Below are 16,372 nucleotides of genomic sequence, written 5' to 3' on the forward strand. Positions count from 1 at the left end.
ATCAATAATTTCTCAGAGCGGTAACTGATTCTGAAATTAAACTGAATGAAAAGAATAATTTAACAAAAATAAATAATATATCACGAAGTAGAAAACGTTGAAAAATCTTCAAATATCTCAAGTACACTTACGGCCGTTTTCAATAAACCTATCTATCCCTAGTTTCGGTTACTAAAGATAGACAAATCTATCCTTTTGTCCTTACTTGCGTTCCAATAACCTATCGACGGATAGCAGTTCCTATCGGATCTGTCTATCTATAGTCGGGAGGACGGATAGCCTACTAAAGATAGAACGCTCATTAACCGTATTCGTTGATCAATGAAATTTCGATCTACACAGAAAATTCGGATGCATTTCAAATTGATACTCAATATATTTATTAAAAAAATACAGACGAGATTTTCTTTTTAAGAAAAAAACAAAGTAAATTAGGAAATGCGGTCCGACATTCATCCAAAAGTGACATACGCAAATAGAACGCTAAAACAATTTTGCTCTTAATTTCAAAACACAGAAAAGGAAACATCAGCGCCCTTGTACTTTAGTATTCCACGGACGGTGAGGGTGCTAGCGTCCCTTCTTAATTATTATTTACACCCTCCTCGAGGTCGTGTCTTGAATAAGTAATGCGTGGAGGTCATTCTTCGACCCTTTCTTTTCAAACTTAATATGTTCAGTTTTACAACACGAAATTAATGACAGTCAAAATAAGACACGCAACGTTATGGTTATTGTCGGAAATGTGAGTTTTCTAATGCTAATTTTAACGTCTACCCGCAAATTGTTCAATAAACAGTTTTGTTTTTTTTATTGCTTAGATGGGTGGACGAGCTCACAGCCTACCCGGTGTTAAGTGGTTTTACTGGAGCCCATAGACATCTAGGTACAACGTAAATGCGCCACCCACCTTCAGATATAAGTTCTAAGGTCTCAGTATAGTTACAACGGCTGCCCCACCCTTCAAACCGAGACTCATTACTGCTTCATGGTAGAAATAGGCAGGGCGGTGGTACCTACTCGTGCGGACTCACAAGAGGTCCTAGCACCAGTAAAATGTGTAAACTTAAATGTGTAAATTCATAGTGTTGAAAATCTTTAAAAAATATATATGAATTAAAAAAACTAGGAAAACGGTCTGTCAATATGAGTCAAGGACCAAAAACAGCTAGCTACGCAATGTATCATTACAGAAAGTCAGCTGACTCGCGTATTTTCAGTTGATCATGCGGCGTTGTGTAATAATGTCGCTACAAGCAAAATAACTATATTATTAACCCTTTGACTGCCACGTAGGTAGGTCATCTGTGACCAGTCACATGGCGCACTGAAGTAATTATGTTGATTTCTGTTACTAAGGCGCCGGAATATCAAATAGACTCTGGGTCAGACGAAGCCGAAGATACTGAGAATGAATGAATGAATTCTAAGAAACCTCAAAGACTAATCATACATTTGCAAACAGAAGAAGGCAAAGTTAGGCAATCCAGATGCTTAGTAAGATAAATCGAAATAAATAAACGACAAACGTTTGGTGCAAATATTGTCTAGTTTAATTTTTATTTCGATTTCGAGAAGATTCTAAGCACGATCCACGCATTTCCAGGGTGTTACAGAATCAAAAGTCTTGTTCTAGTTAATACATCATCAAAATGTGCGTTTAAAATGAATCACTAATGACTTCGGAAATTCTTCTCCGACACTTGGCCGTGATTAACATCACCGATGCGTCGCAGAGTGACTATTTCATGCAATTATCATCAATATAACATCAGCCCGACACTGATTTGGAATCCCCCGTCTGACCAGTGTACGACGGGTTTAAGGTTTTATCATTATCACGTTATTTTTTTTATATTTTTATTGCTTAGGTGTGTGGACGAGCTCACAGCCCACCTGGTGTTAAGTGGTTACTGGAGCCCATAGACATTTACAACGTAAATGCGCCACACACCTTGAGATATAGTTCTAAGGTCTCAGTATTGTCACAACGGCTGCCCCACCCTTCAAACCGAAACGCATTACTCCTTCACGGCAGAAATAGGCGGGGCGGTGGTACCTACCCGTGCGGACTCACAAGAGGTCCTACGACCAGTAATAATACGTTAAAATACAAACCAAATAAATTAAAAATAGACATAATAAATTGTTGCATAATAATAATTTTGCGTCAAACTAAAGAACTAGGTGTCCCGAAAGGACGCAAGTATCATGATTGCTAGATTTCTATGAGCATTTCTATGTACAAAATCCGAGCGTAGTTCGGTAGCGAGTGCCCTACGCTGACCGCAGAATGGATCCCTATTTACATTAGCGACAATGCGCCAACGTTAATACTGGAAGCGTCTACGGAAAAATATTCACTGTGGAAGAACTTACAGATACGAAATATAGCGCGTTTATCTGTACAATTCATATTAGAATTTTATCTAGATAACTATGTCCAGAGCATATCCATTCTAACCGGCACCATCTAGGCGGGCTCCGGATAGCCTGCCGACCGAGAGGGCTGGTGGTCGTGGCGCCGACGACCGCCGGTCCGGCGTCCCGAGGGGGAGGGTGATGGGAGAGATGTGCTCCGCACTAAACGCTTCACTTTCCCCCCTTTGCCTTTTCATGGGTTCTGTCTCATGCGAGGTTCGGACGCGGGTTGCTGAGCGACAGGAGGTTTTAGTCAGTTCGACTCCGACATACCCCGCCCTTTATCCCCAAGGGAGGGCGGAAGTCCGGCGATTTCCTCCTGACCAAAAAAAATGTCCAGAGCATTCATGACGAAAACGAAAGCAAATTAAACTTTGCATATTCAACGGATTAAGATTTGCAATTCCATATATATCGGAAACGTACACATACTTACATACATACCTCATGTGAGGCCGCACGGGTAGGTACCACCAACCTGCCTATATCTGCCGTGAAGCAGCGTTTCGGTTTGAAGAGCGGGGCAGTCGTTGTAATCATACTGAGACCTTAGAAATTATATCTCAAGGTGGGTGACGCATTTACATTGTAGATGTCTATGAGCTCCAGTAACCACTTAACACCAGGTGGGCTATGAGCTCGTCCACTCATCTAAGCAATAAAAAATAAAAATAGTTTACTTTGACCACGAGTATGTACTACGGTCGTTTTATTTCCACCATGCATCAAGAATCCTCAATGCAGAGGGTCGTGGCCTTCCTTAATAACTTTCTCATAGACTATCCTGCGCAAGTCCTACCTACGATAGCATCGTGGACTGAGGTATTGAATAGAGCATATCTGATCCGAAAAGCACATTGGATTTCTGCGTTTGGGCCTTCTTCCGCATACCTTGCCTGTTACCTGCAGTTTTTCCACGTCATCTCGAATCCTCCCGATCCACTAACGGTGCTTCTAGGTACTTCAAGCACCGGTCACCGTCCTCGTCGAACCCGTCGCTTGCGACGAAGGGCTCGACGAGTAAATTAACTCTCAGACACAGCCCATTGAGTTTCTCGCCGGATCTTCTCAGTGAGTCGCGTTTCCGATCCGGTGGTAGATTCTGCGAAACACGGCTCTTGCTAGGGTTCGTGTTAGCATCGTCGTCAGGTTTGAGCCCCGTGAGCTCACCTACTAGTTACAGTTACGCTGGAATAGCCTCTCTAGGCTACCACCAGCTTAGGTAGGAAAAAAAAAAGCAGTTTTTCTAAATTCGAGCCGGAGACAGGATCAAAATCTCTTTTGCGAAATCGGAGAGACGTCCTTGACCATGAAAAGTATTCGAACCGAATTAAACGATCTATATTGGCATTTCGACCTTTTTGAATCAATGATTTAAGGAAATCTAATCCTAAACGTGATCGCAGAGATATCGTTTTGCAAATGTTTTTTTTTATTGCCCTTGTAGGCAAACGAACGAGCATACGGCCCACCTGATGGTGAGTGGTTACCGTCGCCCATAGACTTCAGCAATGCCAGGGGCAGAGCCAAGCCGCTGCCTACCGCAGTGGCTTGAATCCTTGAATCCTTAGTTAAGAGGCGTTATGAATCTCCTTGTTTTCCCCCCAGCATCTGCAGACCATGAAGCTCTGCATGCCTTACGTGCCCCCTAGGCGCGGACACCTCGTAGGAAGTACGGTCCCCTGCCCGAACCGTGTCTTCTTATCATGCCGCATTAAGATTTTGCATGCGCTTTTACAAGCGGCCGCCTGCCTTAGGAAACCTTATGTGTTCGGAACGCCCGTAAAAAGTTTAATTGCAAAGCAACAACTAAATGAATTGCTGTTCGTTAGTCTCGCTAAAACTCGAGAACGGCTGGACCGATTTGGCTAATATTGGTCTTGAATTATTTGCGAAAGTCCAGAGAAGGTTTAAAAGGTAGATAAATACGAAAATGCTCAGAATGAAATAAAAATAACAATTTTGTTTACTTTGATGTGTTGCCCGTCCGTCGGATTCCTTTTGTTTGTTTTAAGTTTATTTTATACAAAAGTTTAGGTCTTTTATTTATCGATTGAGGCACTACGAAGTCTGCCGGGTCAGCTAGTCTTATATATAAAATTCTCGTGTCAAAATGTTAGATACCATACTCCTCTGAAACGGTTTGACCGATTTTTATGAAATTTTATATGCATGTTCAGTAGGTATAGGTCTGAGAATCGGCTACTATCTATTTTTCATACCCCTAAGTGATTTGTCCTTCTAACATTTTTTTATTTTATGAACAATTTTTTTTTTTATAATGAGGCATTATGTGGTTGAATGAGGTTTTGTTATTTATTTTTTTACACTAGCAATTCCCTAGAAATCTTATATATGGCAAAACAACGTTTGCCGGGTCAGCTAGTATTCTTATATATTTTTTATTTTGTGTTATCTATAGTTGTCAATAAACTGTCAGCTACGAGATGTGCATCTTATTTTTTATTTATTATAAAATCTTCCTCAGAACCCAAAATATAAACAAGAAACCGTCCGCTACATTATGAATCTAATGTCAACAAATATCGATAGCCTACAGACGTTTCCAGTTTAACATAAGCGGCAAGAATACGGGAGGATATCGTTTTACACGCGGATACTGTCGTTTTGTAACGTCCTCGCCACCGCACAAACGGCAAGCCTTTACTGTAATTTATATGAACAGAGTATACAACAATGTTTCTTTGAGCTCTGCGAAACACCCGAATAATCATTTAATTGGAGCCCGTGCGGCTCTGCCTCGGACAATGCTAATGACAATGTCACTAGTTGGGACTTGAATGCTCTGAGGAATTGTTCGAGATGATCCCTTCATCTCCTTTTTATCATCGCACCTCCAGCCATTGGAGCAGAGTTCATCCATATTATCTGGAACCGCTGCGTTCATCGACAGTGCGCTTCCAGAGTTCTTTTTTACCACGTACCATCCGGCTATGGAATGAGCTTCCCTCCAGGGCATTTCCCGAGCGCTATGACATGTCCTTCTTCAAAAGAGGCTTGTGGAGAGTATTAAGCGGTAGGCAGCGGCTTGGCTCTGCTCCTGGCATTGCTGAAGTCCATGGGCGACGGTAACCACTCACCATCAGGTGGGCCGTATGGCTCGTCTGCCTGCAAGGGCAATAAAAAAAGGGAGAAAAGTTGGACATTTCCTCCCGCGTGTAAAATTATATAACTTTCGGCGTAGGTAGGAGAAAAAATTGTTTTGCCCATGTCGAGAACATTCTCGGGGTCATTAGAACGTTTTTAAAAGAACTGGAACTTTCGAGAATGCTCTAGTAATTTCGATAGTCGCTTTTGGTTAGTTGACGACAGGTCTCGTACCGGCATGACAATAATATAAAATTTCGTAATTACTATTGAACTGGTTGGGCGTATTCTAAGCTCTAGTCACTATTACCCTGCAAATTTCTACTACGAAAGCAGTATCTCTACCTCGCTTTGAATGTAATATTTCTATGTTCCAGCTCACCAGACTACACCAAAGGCGTTTTCCAAACTCTTGGCTTCAAAGAATTCCACGATTACCTGATGATGTCCGAAGACGAAAGGAATTCGGAGGCGGGCAAGAAACTACTGAAGACCAGCATTGAAAACATGAAGATGGCCACCCGGAGATACGCGAGACGTCAAAACAAAATGTTTCGTCAAAGATTTTTAGAACATCCCAGAAGAGAGGTGAGGATCAATTGTAGGAAGTCGTCGTGGCCTAAAGGATAAGACGTCCGGTGCGTTCGTGTTGAGCGATGCATCGGTGTTAGAATCTCAGACGGGCACCAATTTTTTTTAATGAAATACGTACTCAACAAATGTTCACGATTGTCTTCCACGGTGAGGGAATAACATAGTGTAATCATAAATAAAACCCGCAAATTTTAGTTTGCGTAATTACTGGTGGTAGGACCTCTTGTAAGTCTGCGCGGGTAGGTACCACCGCCCTGCCTATTTCTGCCGTGAAGCAGGAATGCGTTTCGGTTTGAAGGGTGGGGCAGTCGTTGTAAATATACTTGAGACCTTAGAACTTATATATAAAGGTAGGTGGCGCTTTTACGTAGTAAATGTCTGTGGGCTCCAGTAACCACTTAACACCAGGTGGGCTGCGAGCTCGTCCACCCATCTAAGCCATAAAATATATGTATTATGCAATCGAAGGCAAGCATAAGTAATATTTCGGTAAGAAAATCTCATTGTTGTCCATTAGCAACGGCGACCTCTGATCATCGGGTGAGCCGTACGCCGGTCTGCCTTCAAAAGTGAAAAAACAATTACGCAAACTTTTATTACAAAGGGCTTGCTCAATGTGACGTTCTGAATCTCTCTTCCATCTTTTTTTTCCTACCTATGCTGATAGCATAGTGCTTAGGTGAGCTCACGGGGCTCAAGCCGGATTGTTGCTAACACTGGCCCTAGCAAGAGCAGTGCTTCGCAGAATCTACCACAGGATCGGAAACGCGACCCACTGAGAAGATCCGGCGAGAAACTCAGTGGGCTGTGTCTATGGGTTAATTCGCTGAACGGTGACCGGTGCTTGTGGTGCCTAAAAGCAATGTTAATGGATCAGGAGGATCTTCCATCGTTGAAGTGACTCGTGGATACCATTTGATTGTTTTCGTCGGGTTAACGAGTCCACAGCCCACCTGATGTTAAGTGATTGCCGATAGGAGTTGTAGTGTCTATCCGTACGAGCTTACAAGACGTCCTATCACAAGGTAAAAATACCTGTGATGTTTATACCTACGATAACTACACCGGTCGTATTTATTCAATTTCCATTCCAGGGCAGATGGCAGATTATGCATTTCACTTACTTAATGCATTATCATACTTTGTATTACCTTGTTTTATACGTTCGATAAACCAGTATAGGTCTTGTCGTAAAATCGCCAGACGAGGCTCTAGCGAGAGATTCGAGTTTTAATGTTCTCGATAACGTAAAAGTGACTCTGATTTGTATGCAGTTGGAACAGCGCCCCTAGCGGCAAACGTAGACAAACGTTCTAACTCCATACAAATTAGAGTTAACTTTTACGCTATCGAGAACGTTAAAAAACTCCTACGCACACAGAAATCTCGCTCGACCTTTACTTTTATAGATATCTTCCGTAGCCAGAAAGAAGCAATACTTGGAATTGTGGCACCACGAACTTATGAACATCGGATGGTAGACTCTTTTGTCTCCAATAACTGCAAAAAAGTCCCAAAAATGTTATTTAGAAAGAGACAGTGTAGTACTATCCAGTTTTGGTTTGCACTGCTGATGTCCTTGGATGGCATTAACCAGACACTAGTAGCATAATAGTTTTACTCAGAAAAACTGTTTCGTTTAGCCTACAAAATGCTACGTATATTTATAGGTTATCTAATTTATTTGAATGAAAACATGATTGAAAAAAAAACGATGTTCGAAGACCATTAAGATTTCCCACGTATTTCTAAATCTATAAATTTCATCGAGCAGCCGTTTTATATTCACAAGATAATGTGTGAGCCCGAAACTAGGTCAAGTAGCAAATGAAAAATTTATTTTCACAAGAGAAAATGTTGAATTACCCTTCATTTGTCGACTATTGTTACGGAAATAAATCGAGACCTGTACTAGGTATGAAACGTAAAAACCACTATAACTCACAAGTCTTTTGTAAGCAGACAGCCGATACATCACCGGCATCCGTGTATCGGCATTTTATGATTTTATAACGCATAATATTTTATGATACGTTCGTAAAACGTGAATACGAAAGAAACGCTTCGCATGAGAATACACTTTTTGTTGTTTACGACTAATTGTTTCGTCTCGTTATTACGTACAACAGTTTCGTTATTCATTAATTTTATTGTGAATATATTATATTGCTGTCTGTTAATTATTTACGATCGTAATTTATCTTAATTGAAAACTGTAGAAATAAAATTATTATAGCGCCACCTAATGGCTAAAGGTACTACTAAAAACATATAGACGTACAGGTGATTAATAAAGCGCCATCTGTTGTTGACTGGAAAATCGCGACTCTTCAGAACAAAATATAACGCCATCTACATTTTCAACTAAACCTTTATGAACTATCAAGCTTTTTGAATTTCATATTTATTTTTTATTTCCAACCTAACCTTCTAATAATTTTATTGTCCTTTGGCTTTATTTGTTTGTACATAAAACGATATATAGCTTTTTACTGGTGGTAGGACCTCTTGTGAGTCCGCGCGGGTGGGTACCACCACCCTGCCTATTTCTGCCGCAGTAATGCGTTTCGGTTTGAAGTGTGGGGCAGCCGTTGTAACTTTACTTGAGACCTTAGAACTTATATCTCAAGGTGGGTGGCGCATTTACGTTGTGGATGTCTATGGGCTCCAGTAACCACTTAACACCAGGTGGGCTGTGAGCTCGTCTACCCATCTAAGCAATAACAAAAAAAAACAAAATGGTAAATGATATAAGTTCGAACTTTGTCTAATTAATATACTCGAAGTCAGCTATTTCCTTTTATCTTATTATATTGTTCAAGAGACCTATGCCCGCCCTTGAGGATTTTTCATTATAAAAAATATTCAGTAATTACTCGCATACAAATTACATTTGTTTTTGTTGACAGGTGCCTTTAGTTTACGAATTGGACACTACAGATGTAACCAAATGGGATGAAAACGTGAAAAACAAGGCTATTAAAATAATAGAAAGTTTCATCAATAGCACTGATTCTGATGTTTTACCAATAAAACAGCATCTTCAAAGTGATAAACTGCATACAGACGGAAATTCTTTTAATTTTTGTGAAATTTGTAATCGAATCATAATAGGCGATAACGTTTATGCTATTCATTTAAAATCTGTGCGTCACATGAAGGTTTTAAAGAAAATGAGATCACAAAACAAGGAACAAAAACAAGATTAAGAAATGCTTTATTATAGGAAATGTTGTGTAAATCTATAACTATTGATTTGGGTTATTTCATTGTTTTGTTTTACTGCTCTAGATGGGCACTCAAAATAATAGCTACCAGGTGAAAGCCCAGAGACATGGGCACGTAAGTATCATCAGGTGGTGCTGACCTTGCTAATTGTCAGTCAATTTTTTTGCTTGACAGCAGGTTGCAGCCCACCTGCAACTATAATGCTCTATTGCATAGTAAAAATAAATTTAAATATCCCAGCACTGCAGTGACAACAATGCATTACTTTAAACATCAAACAATAAAAAGAAAGGTCTAAAGTTAGGACACCTTATTTGACCAACTTACATTGTATTTTGTAATTGAAGTATACATTTTGTATGGCTGTTTTCAAAGTGAAATAAAAATCGACCTGAAACTAAATTTGTTTTATTTATAAAGTATCTACAGTTCACATGTTACATTCTATATTAACTTCCTCTGCATTTATAAGATTATTTTTATTTTTTGGTGCTCTGTAATCATAATGCTCAAACTCAGGATGTTGCTTTATGATATCATTGTATGCTTCACATAATCTGGCAAATTCCATATTGGTTATCTGAAAAGGCCTGGTCACAGGGTCAATATCAGCAATGTTGTACATTTTTAAAGCTACCTCTTCTCTCACTTCTTCTGGGAACAACGTCTGAGCACCCCGTATCGAATACTTTTGTCTCATTGAAAATATTTGACGGACAACTTTCTCAGTAAGTTTAAATGGCAATTTTATTATTGGATGTTTTAATGGTGTTAGAGTAACTACACCGACGTCTACATCTGGCTTCGGCAAAAATGCAGTACCTGGTATATCAAAATTGTATTTTACAGTGCACCAAGATTGACACATAACTGATAACCTGCACCTTTGCTTATCTAAGATACGGGCAGCCATTCTCTCTGCAACTTCTTTTTGAAAAGTAAGAGTCATTCTTGTTCTCCCAAACAACCATGGTCCTTCATGTTTAGATATCATCTCCAACCATCTTATGATCAAAATTGTAGACACGCTAAATGGTAGATTGCCAATGAGGTGAACTGGTGGAGGTGGATCCAACCAGTGGACTTTTGCATCACTCGGTATAAATTGACTTAAATCTGTTTTCAAAATATCACCCGTTATAATGTCAACATCGACTTTATCTCGACAAGCATCGGCTAAAAGCTCCAACGATGGTAAGAACCGAGGGTCTTTTTCAATTAAAACAAGTTTCTTAGGTGCCTGCCTTATTATAGACCGAGTTATTCCACCCGGGCCGGGTCCAACTTCACAAACGGTATGATTCTGAATATTACCTGAGGCACGCACTATTTTGTCAATAAGTCTCGGTTCCATGAGAAAATTCTGTGACAGCTCTCGTAAAGCGCGTAATTTGTAGAGTTTGATGACATCCTTGATGCTTGGTAGTGGAGGCAGCCTTATCTGTAATGCAGTTTTAGCGACGGCCATGATTACTGCTGTATTTTCGGGGGCTCGTCGAAATCGTCAAGGAACGTCTCCTGTTTGATGGCGAAGATAGAATACAAGTAAACACCCAACACTCCGGCTCCTATCGTGAAGCCCGTCAGTCGATTGCGTTTCGAAATCACTTGTAATTTTTGAACGCGTTCGCGATTTCTCTCTTCGATTAATTTCATATAAGCTATTTCGGCCTGCTTGAGCACTGGATCTTGTTGAGTACCGCTGATTTTCGGTTTATATGCGGAGTCTCCCATTACGGAAATAAACTTTAGAGATAATAACAAGTAATATTAATTAATGCAAACAAGACTCATTAGGTAGTTCGAAATTATTCGAAAATATAGTGTAACCTCAAAAATCGAAAATTTGGATATGTAATCCATAGACAATAAATAGTGATACACTGTGTATATGAATATTCATAGATTTTTTTTGTTGTGTCCTTTCTAGCACAGGTCATGTAGGCTGTCGGTAGGTAGCACTTCTCTTGTAAAGGACCAAACCAAGCAAATATTTTAAGTCAAAAGTAGTGCTTTTATTTATTTAAAACATCCTATTTTTAATGTACTTATACTAAAGACGTATTCAAATGTTTAATATAAAATAGATAGACTCTAGAAGAAGTATATTATTGATAAATGAAATACTAGAAAATAAATTAAAAATAACTTGTGTGCTGATGCATGACGCGACTGTCTGGTTTTAAAATTTTGGTGATGAAGTTTAACTTTATTCTTTGTAGGGATACTATAGTAGCGCTGAGACAGGCGGGGGCTTGAGGCAGGGGGCGCTCAAATATACTATCTGTCCGGTAGTATATTACTGAGTGCACGGGCACGCGATCCCGCCTTCCCTGAGCTGCTATAGACCACAACCTACTCTTCCGTGGCTACAGTATCCTGTCCTTCCTACTCCTAACTCCCTCTTCTCCTCATCTCTTTAATACCCATCCCTACACGCGGCTCCCTCCCGCTTAACACACAAAGTCTGACTTGGCGAGGAAGGCAACACAACGCAGATATGCAACGTGACTTGGCGGACTCGGCGGGTCAGCAAGGCAAGGTGGATGGCCTAGGGCGACGGTGGAGGGCATATAGTCACCGTCGGCCAGACACAACATCCAACCCCTTCTTCAGTCGTAGCGGTTTCCCGTTCCACTGATCCAAGAAGGGTAGGACGAGGGTGTGCGCCTGCGTGAGCGCAAACGTTTGCGCATCTAAATATATCCTGCGTATCTGACCGCTTCCGTTAATGGACTCCGAACAAGCAAAAGTCCTGTGGCGATGGGTAGAAGTAGAGAGGTCTAGCCTGATGTAAGCTAGGCTTTGTCCGATACCTGCACACAGGCGGTCTCGGGGGTGCGAGTACGCGCCGTGGTCGTTCTTGCGCTGCAAGTTTGGGGCGACAGCGTGGGTTCGGCAGCACCTGAGATGACAAAGCAGCCCTGTTTAGGGAGGCACTGCTTTCCCCGCTTAGCCGGGGAGGGGGCTAGAAAAGGTGCCCTAAAAAATGCTTGTCCCAACTTGATACGTGGTAGTAACCGCGGCTGCCACTGCATCAGTCAAATCGTGGTCGACGTTGCAAAAGAAAAATCATAAAAACATCTATCATGACATTTGGCGCGTGGATCGTGAGAACGCTTCTTGATCGAGATGGCAACGCCTGCCCTGAACGCAAGACTACCATAGTAGCTCGGGAACTTCATCGCTACAACGTAGATGTGGCTGCTCTCAGCGAAACACACGTTGCCGATGAAGGAGAGCTGGTGGAAGTAGGTGCTGGTTATACCTTCTTCTGGAAAGGTACCGCTGTCTCTGAAACACGACATTCAGGCGTAGGATTTGCCATCAAGAACCACTTAATAAAGCGATTAGAGGAGTACCCTGTACATATCTCAGACCGCGTTACCACACTGCGCCTTCACCTGGATAAAGACAATTACCTTAATGTCATCAGTGTCTATGCCCCAACGCTTGACAAGTCTGATGACATCAAGGACAAATTCTATGGGGAAGTGACTCTTTGCCTTGACAGCATAAACGCCAGAGAGCAGGTGCTATTGCTGGGCGACTTCAATGCCAGGGTTGGTCGGGACTATGAGGCTTGGCCTGGAGTTCTGGGTAGACACGGAGTCGGCAACATGAACAGCAATGGTCAGTTGCTGCTCAGTCTTTGTGCTCAATACGGTCTAGCAATTACGAACGCTATGTTTAGACTTGCCGCTAAGTACAAGACAACATGGATGCACCCAAGATCCAAACACTGGCATTTGATCGACTATGCTATCGTAAGGCAAAGAGATTTCAGTCAAGTACAGATCACCCGTGTTATGCGTGGTGCGCACTGCTGGTCTGACCACCGACTTATTGTCACTAAACTACGACTCCGCCTCCGCCGCCCGCGTAGATCTCCTATGAAAAAGCTTGCGTCTTTGGACATAGAGAAGCTAAGAGATCCTGAGGTGAGGAAGAACTATGCTGAAGCGTTGTCTAAAAAGCTATTATCAGTTAATGAGACAGGCGATGTTGATGCTGACTGGGGAACTTTATCATCTCATATCATGGATACCGCTTCAATTGCACTGGGTAGGAAAAGCCGTCGCAATGAAGACTGGTTTGATGGAAATGATGGGGTTTTGCGGGCAGCACTCGACAAACACCGTGATCTCCTGCGACAGCACAGAAGACGTAAAGGAAGCGTTGCGGCGGTCAAAGCTAGTGACCTAGAATTGCGCAAACTGTCACGACAAATAAAAGACAAGTGGTGGCAGGACAAAACTAATCATATGCAATGGCTCACTGACACAAACCAGCTCGGTGAGTTTTATAGCGAGGCGCGTAAGCTGATGGGTACATCCAACCATGCAAAGGTTCCTTTAAGGTCTCTAGATAGTAGGCACCTCTTAACAAGCAAGGAGGATGTACTAAAGCGCTGGGCAGAGCACTTCCATGCCCTGCTGAATGTGGATCGATCAGCAGATCTGCAAAGCATCGCTTTAATGCCTCAACTCCCTTGGCCTTGAGCTGGACGAGCCTCTATTGCGTGACGAGGTTGTTGCTGCCATCAGACAGCAAAAAGATAAAAGGGCGGCTGGCGCTGATCTTATACCAGGAGAGCTGATCAAGTACGGCGGAGAGGAGTTGTACACGTTGGTGTGGGAGCTGTTTGTTCGTATGTGGGAGGAAGAACGCATTCCGGATAGCTTTAAAGTATCGCGCATAACTGCTCTCTATAAGAACAAAGGCGACCGATCTGACTGCAACTCCTACCGCGGTATTTCGCTCCTATCGGCCCCCGGAAAGGTCTTTGCTAGAGTACTCTTAAACCGCCTAAAGAACTTATCTGAAAAGATCCTGCCCGAAACTCAGTTTGGCTTCCGCCCGGACCGAGGCACATGCGAAGCGATCTTCTCTGTGCGTCAACTACAAGAAAAGAGCAGAGAGCAGGGTCGTCAGCTGTACCTCTGTTTTGTTGACTTGGAGAAGGCTTTTGACAGCGTGCCTCGCGAAGCCTTATGGTTGGTATTGCGGAAACTCGGATGCACGGAGAAGTTTGTAGCGCTTCTTAGACTCCTGCATGACGACATGCAATGCTGCGTCGCTGTAGATGGTGAACAGACGGGCTTCTTTCCCGTTACGTGTGGGGTGAAGCAAGGATGCGTCTTAGCGCCTACTCTGTTCGCCTTGTAATTTGCGGTCGTAGTTAGAGAGGTTCTACAAACTATTTCCCAAGGAGTCCGCACCCGCTTCCGTACGGACGGCAGCCTTTTCAATTTGGCTAGACTTAAGGCTCGCACCAAAGTGTCGTATGCATTGATCACTGAGATCATGTATGCTGATGACTTGTGCTTTTTAGCAGAATCCCCAGCCGGCCTGCAACAGCTGATGTCCGTTTTTCACCTAGCCTGCCGTAAATTCGGCCTGAAGATTAGTGTCAATAAGACGGAGGTGATGTCCCTGGACAGTCACGGTCACGAGGCACTAACCATAAAGCTTGGTGAGGATGTGTTGAAGCAGGTGGATAAATTTCGCTATCTGGGGAACACTTTAACATCCAAGTGTGACCTTGATGATGAGATCAATAGCAGGGTTGGTGCCGCTGCTGCGGCATTTGGCAAGCTATGTTCCAAGGTCTTCTGCTCGCATGACCTTAAGTTGGCCACTAAAATTTCAGTATACATGGCAATTGTGCTGCCAAACCTCCTATACTCATCCGAGTCGTGGTGTGTGTACCGCCGCCACATTCGCACTCTGGATCGCTTCCACCTTAAATGCCTTCGTGCCATCATGAAAATCAGATGGTCGGATAGAGTGCGAAATACCGAAGTCTTGCGACGTGCCAATGTTGGTGGCATTGAGACCTATTTAATGCGTCGGCATCTTCGGTGGTGCGGTCATGTATCACGCATGACGGAGGAAAGAGTGGCGAAGCGCATCTTCTTCTCTGAACTACAGGATGGCAAGCGAAAGCATGGCGGACAGCTCCTGCGGTACAAGGACGTCGTGAAACGACACATGAAGAGATGTGATATAGAGCCCTCTCAATGGGAGCGCTTGGCAGCAAAGCGGCCAGAATGGCGCAGGATGGTGAACAGCAAAGTACGCGAGTTCGAGGATCAGCGTAAAGCTGACCTTGATTACAAACGCGACCAGTTGAAGGCCCGCCCTCCTGCTGCCATAACCTATAATTATAAGAACGGCGTGCTTACGTGCCCTCAATGCGCAAGGAGTTTTGCCGCGAAGATAGGCTATATAAGCCATCTTCGAGCGCACAGGCGCCAAATCGACGGATAGGAGTCAAAGTGGTCGCCATGGCCGAAATCGGTCGGATGAATCCTCATAGTAGCGCTATCAAATTTTTATTGGCCAACCGTATATTATTTTATTTTATTTAAAATAATATAATTTCGTTAGTTTAATTGGGAAAGATTCCGGCCTCCAATTTCACTGTTTTTTTTTGTAATAACTATGTACTACTTTTGTAATACGTTGTTGCCCGAATCAAGTTATTTTGGATTTTCTGACAGGCAAAGGGAGCGTGAATCATAAAGCATAGACAAAAGTTCAAACAGCTGACTGAATCGTATGACGTCATATCAAAACAAAAGCCATGCGCATAGCAGCTATCTCGTTTATTATTTGCCTCTCTGTTGCACTTGCGCAATATATTCCAAAGAGCCTGCGCGCAAAACAAAACAACGCAGTTCATTTCGTGTCAAACATTCGAAACAAATCGTCAAATAGAACTGTCTTGCATCGTGGTTGTACGCGTTCGCCGTTGCTGCGTAACGCATTCATAAATACGCGATAGAATTTAAAATAACTTGTTGTGTTTCAAAAAGATGCCTTTTATTTCAAAAGACTGGCGTTCACCGGGAGAGGAATGGGTGAAAACACAAGAAGGATGGGAAAAGAAGAAAGTGTTGGAGTGCACAGCGCAAAGGTGAGTCGCGTTGCAAAATAAACAACAATCCTTTGTTCGCACTCCATTCGTGCTACGGACCATTAACTGCCTTAATTTTCTAACATCATTTTATTTTTC

General features: G+C 42.5%; 4 protein-coding genes across 6 annotated transcripts in view; 2 read left to right on the forward strand and 2 right to left on the reverse strand.

Moving 5' to 3' along the window:
* LOC101746847 (tRNA dimethylallyltransferase) overlaps positions 1-11,170 on the forward strand; it is a 280,541-nt gene extending 269,371 nt beyond the window's left edge. Inside the window, exons 6-7 of the mRNA XM_038013943.2 lie at positions 5,907-6,117; positions 9,033-11,170. Of these exons, the coding sequence (XP_037869871.1) occupies positions 5,907-6,117; positions 9,033-9,332 (511 nt within the window). The 3' untranslated portion in view covers positions 9,333-11,170. The remainder of the gene's footprint in view (positions 1-5,906; positions 6,118-9,032) is intronic.
* On the reverse strand, positions 9,744-10,819 carry LOC134198673 (dimethyladenosine transferase 1, mitochondrial). Its single transcript, XM_062671282.1, has one exon. The coding sequence runs from the start codon at positions 10,817-10,819 to the stop codon at positions 9,782-9,784; it is 1,038 nt and encodes a 345-aa protein (XP_062527266.1). The 3' UTR covers positions 9,744-9,781.
* On the reverse strand, positions 9,828-11,085 carry LOC101746569 (cytochrome c oxidase assembly factor 3, mitochondrial). The gene has a single exon (XM_004927126.3). The coding sequence runs from the start codon at positions 11,083-11,085 to the stop codon at positions 10,822-10,824; it is 264 nt and encodes an 87-aa protein (XP_004927183.2). The 3' UTR covers positions 9,828-10,821.
* A 4,812-nt stretch (positions 11,171-15,982) lies between the features above and the next one.
* The window catches only part of LOC101746293 (F-box only protein 32), a 32,204-nt gene continuing 31,814 nt past the window's right edge, over positions 15,983-16,372 (forward strand). For 2 of the 3 annotated variants that reach the window (XM_004927124.5, XM_021348650.3), the window contains exon 1: positions 15,983-16,273. In XM_004927124.5, coding sequence (XP_004927181.1) covers positions 16,173-16,273 — 101 coding nt within the window. In that variant the 5' untranslated portion in view covers positions 15,983-16,172. The remainder of the gene's footprint in view (positions 16,274-16,372) is intronic. The other variant, XM_012691221.4, reaches the window with a different exon arrangement.

Source organism: Bombyx mori, chromosome 11, assembly GCF_030269925.1.
Source record: "Bombyx mori chromosome 11, ASM3026992v2".
In the NCBI taxonomy this organism is placed as follows: domain Eukaryota; kingdom Metazoa; phylum Arthropoda; class Insecta; order Lepidoptera; family Bombycidae; genus Bombyx; species Bombyx mori.

Coding starts and splice junctions, on each gene's coding strand:
- LOC101746569 (XM_004927126.3), bottom strand. CDS start 11,085: ATGGGAGACTCCGCATATAAACCGAAAATCAGCGGTACTCAACAAGAT.
- LOC134198673 (XM_062671282.1), bottom strand. CDS start 10,819: ATGGCCGTCGCTAAAACTGCATTACAGATAAGGCTGCCTCCACTACCA.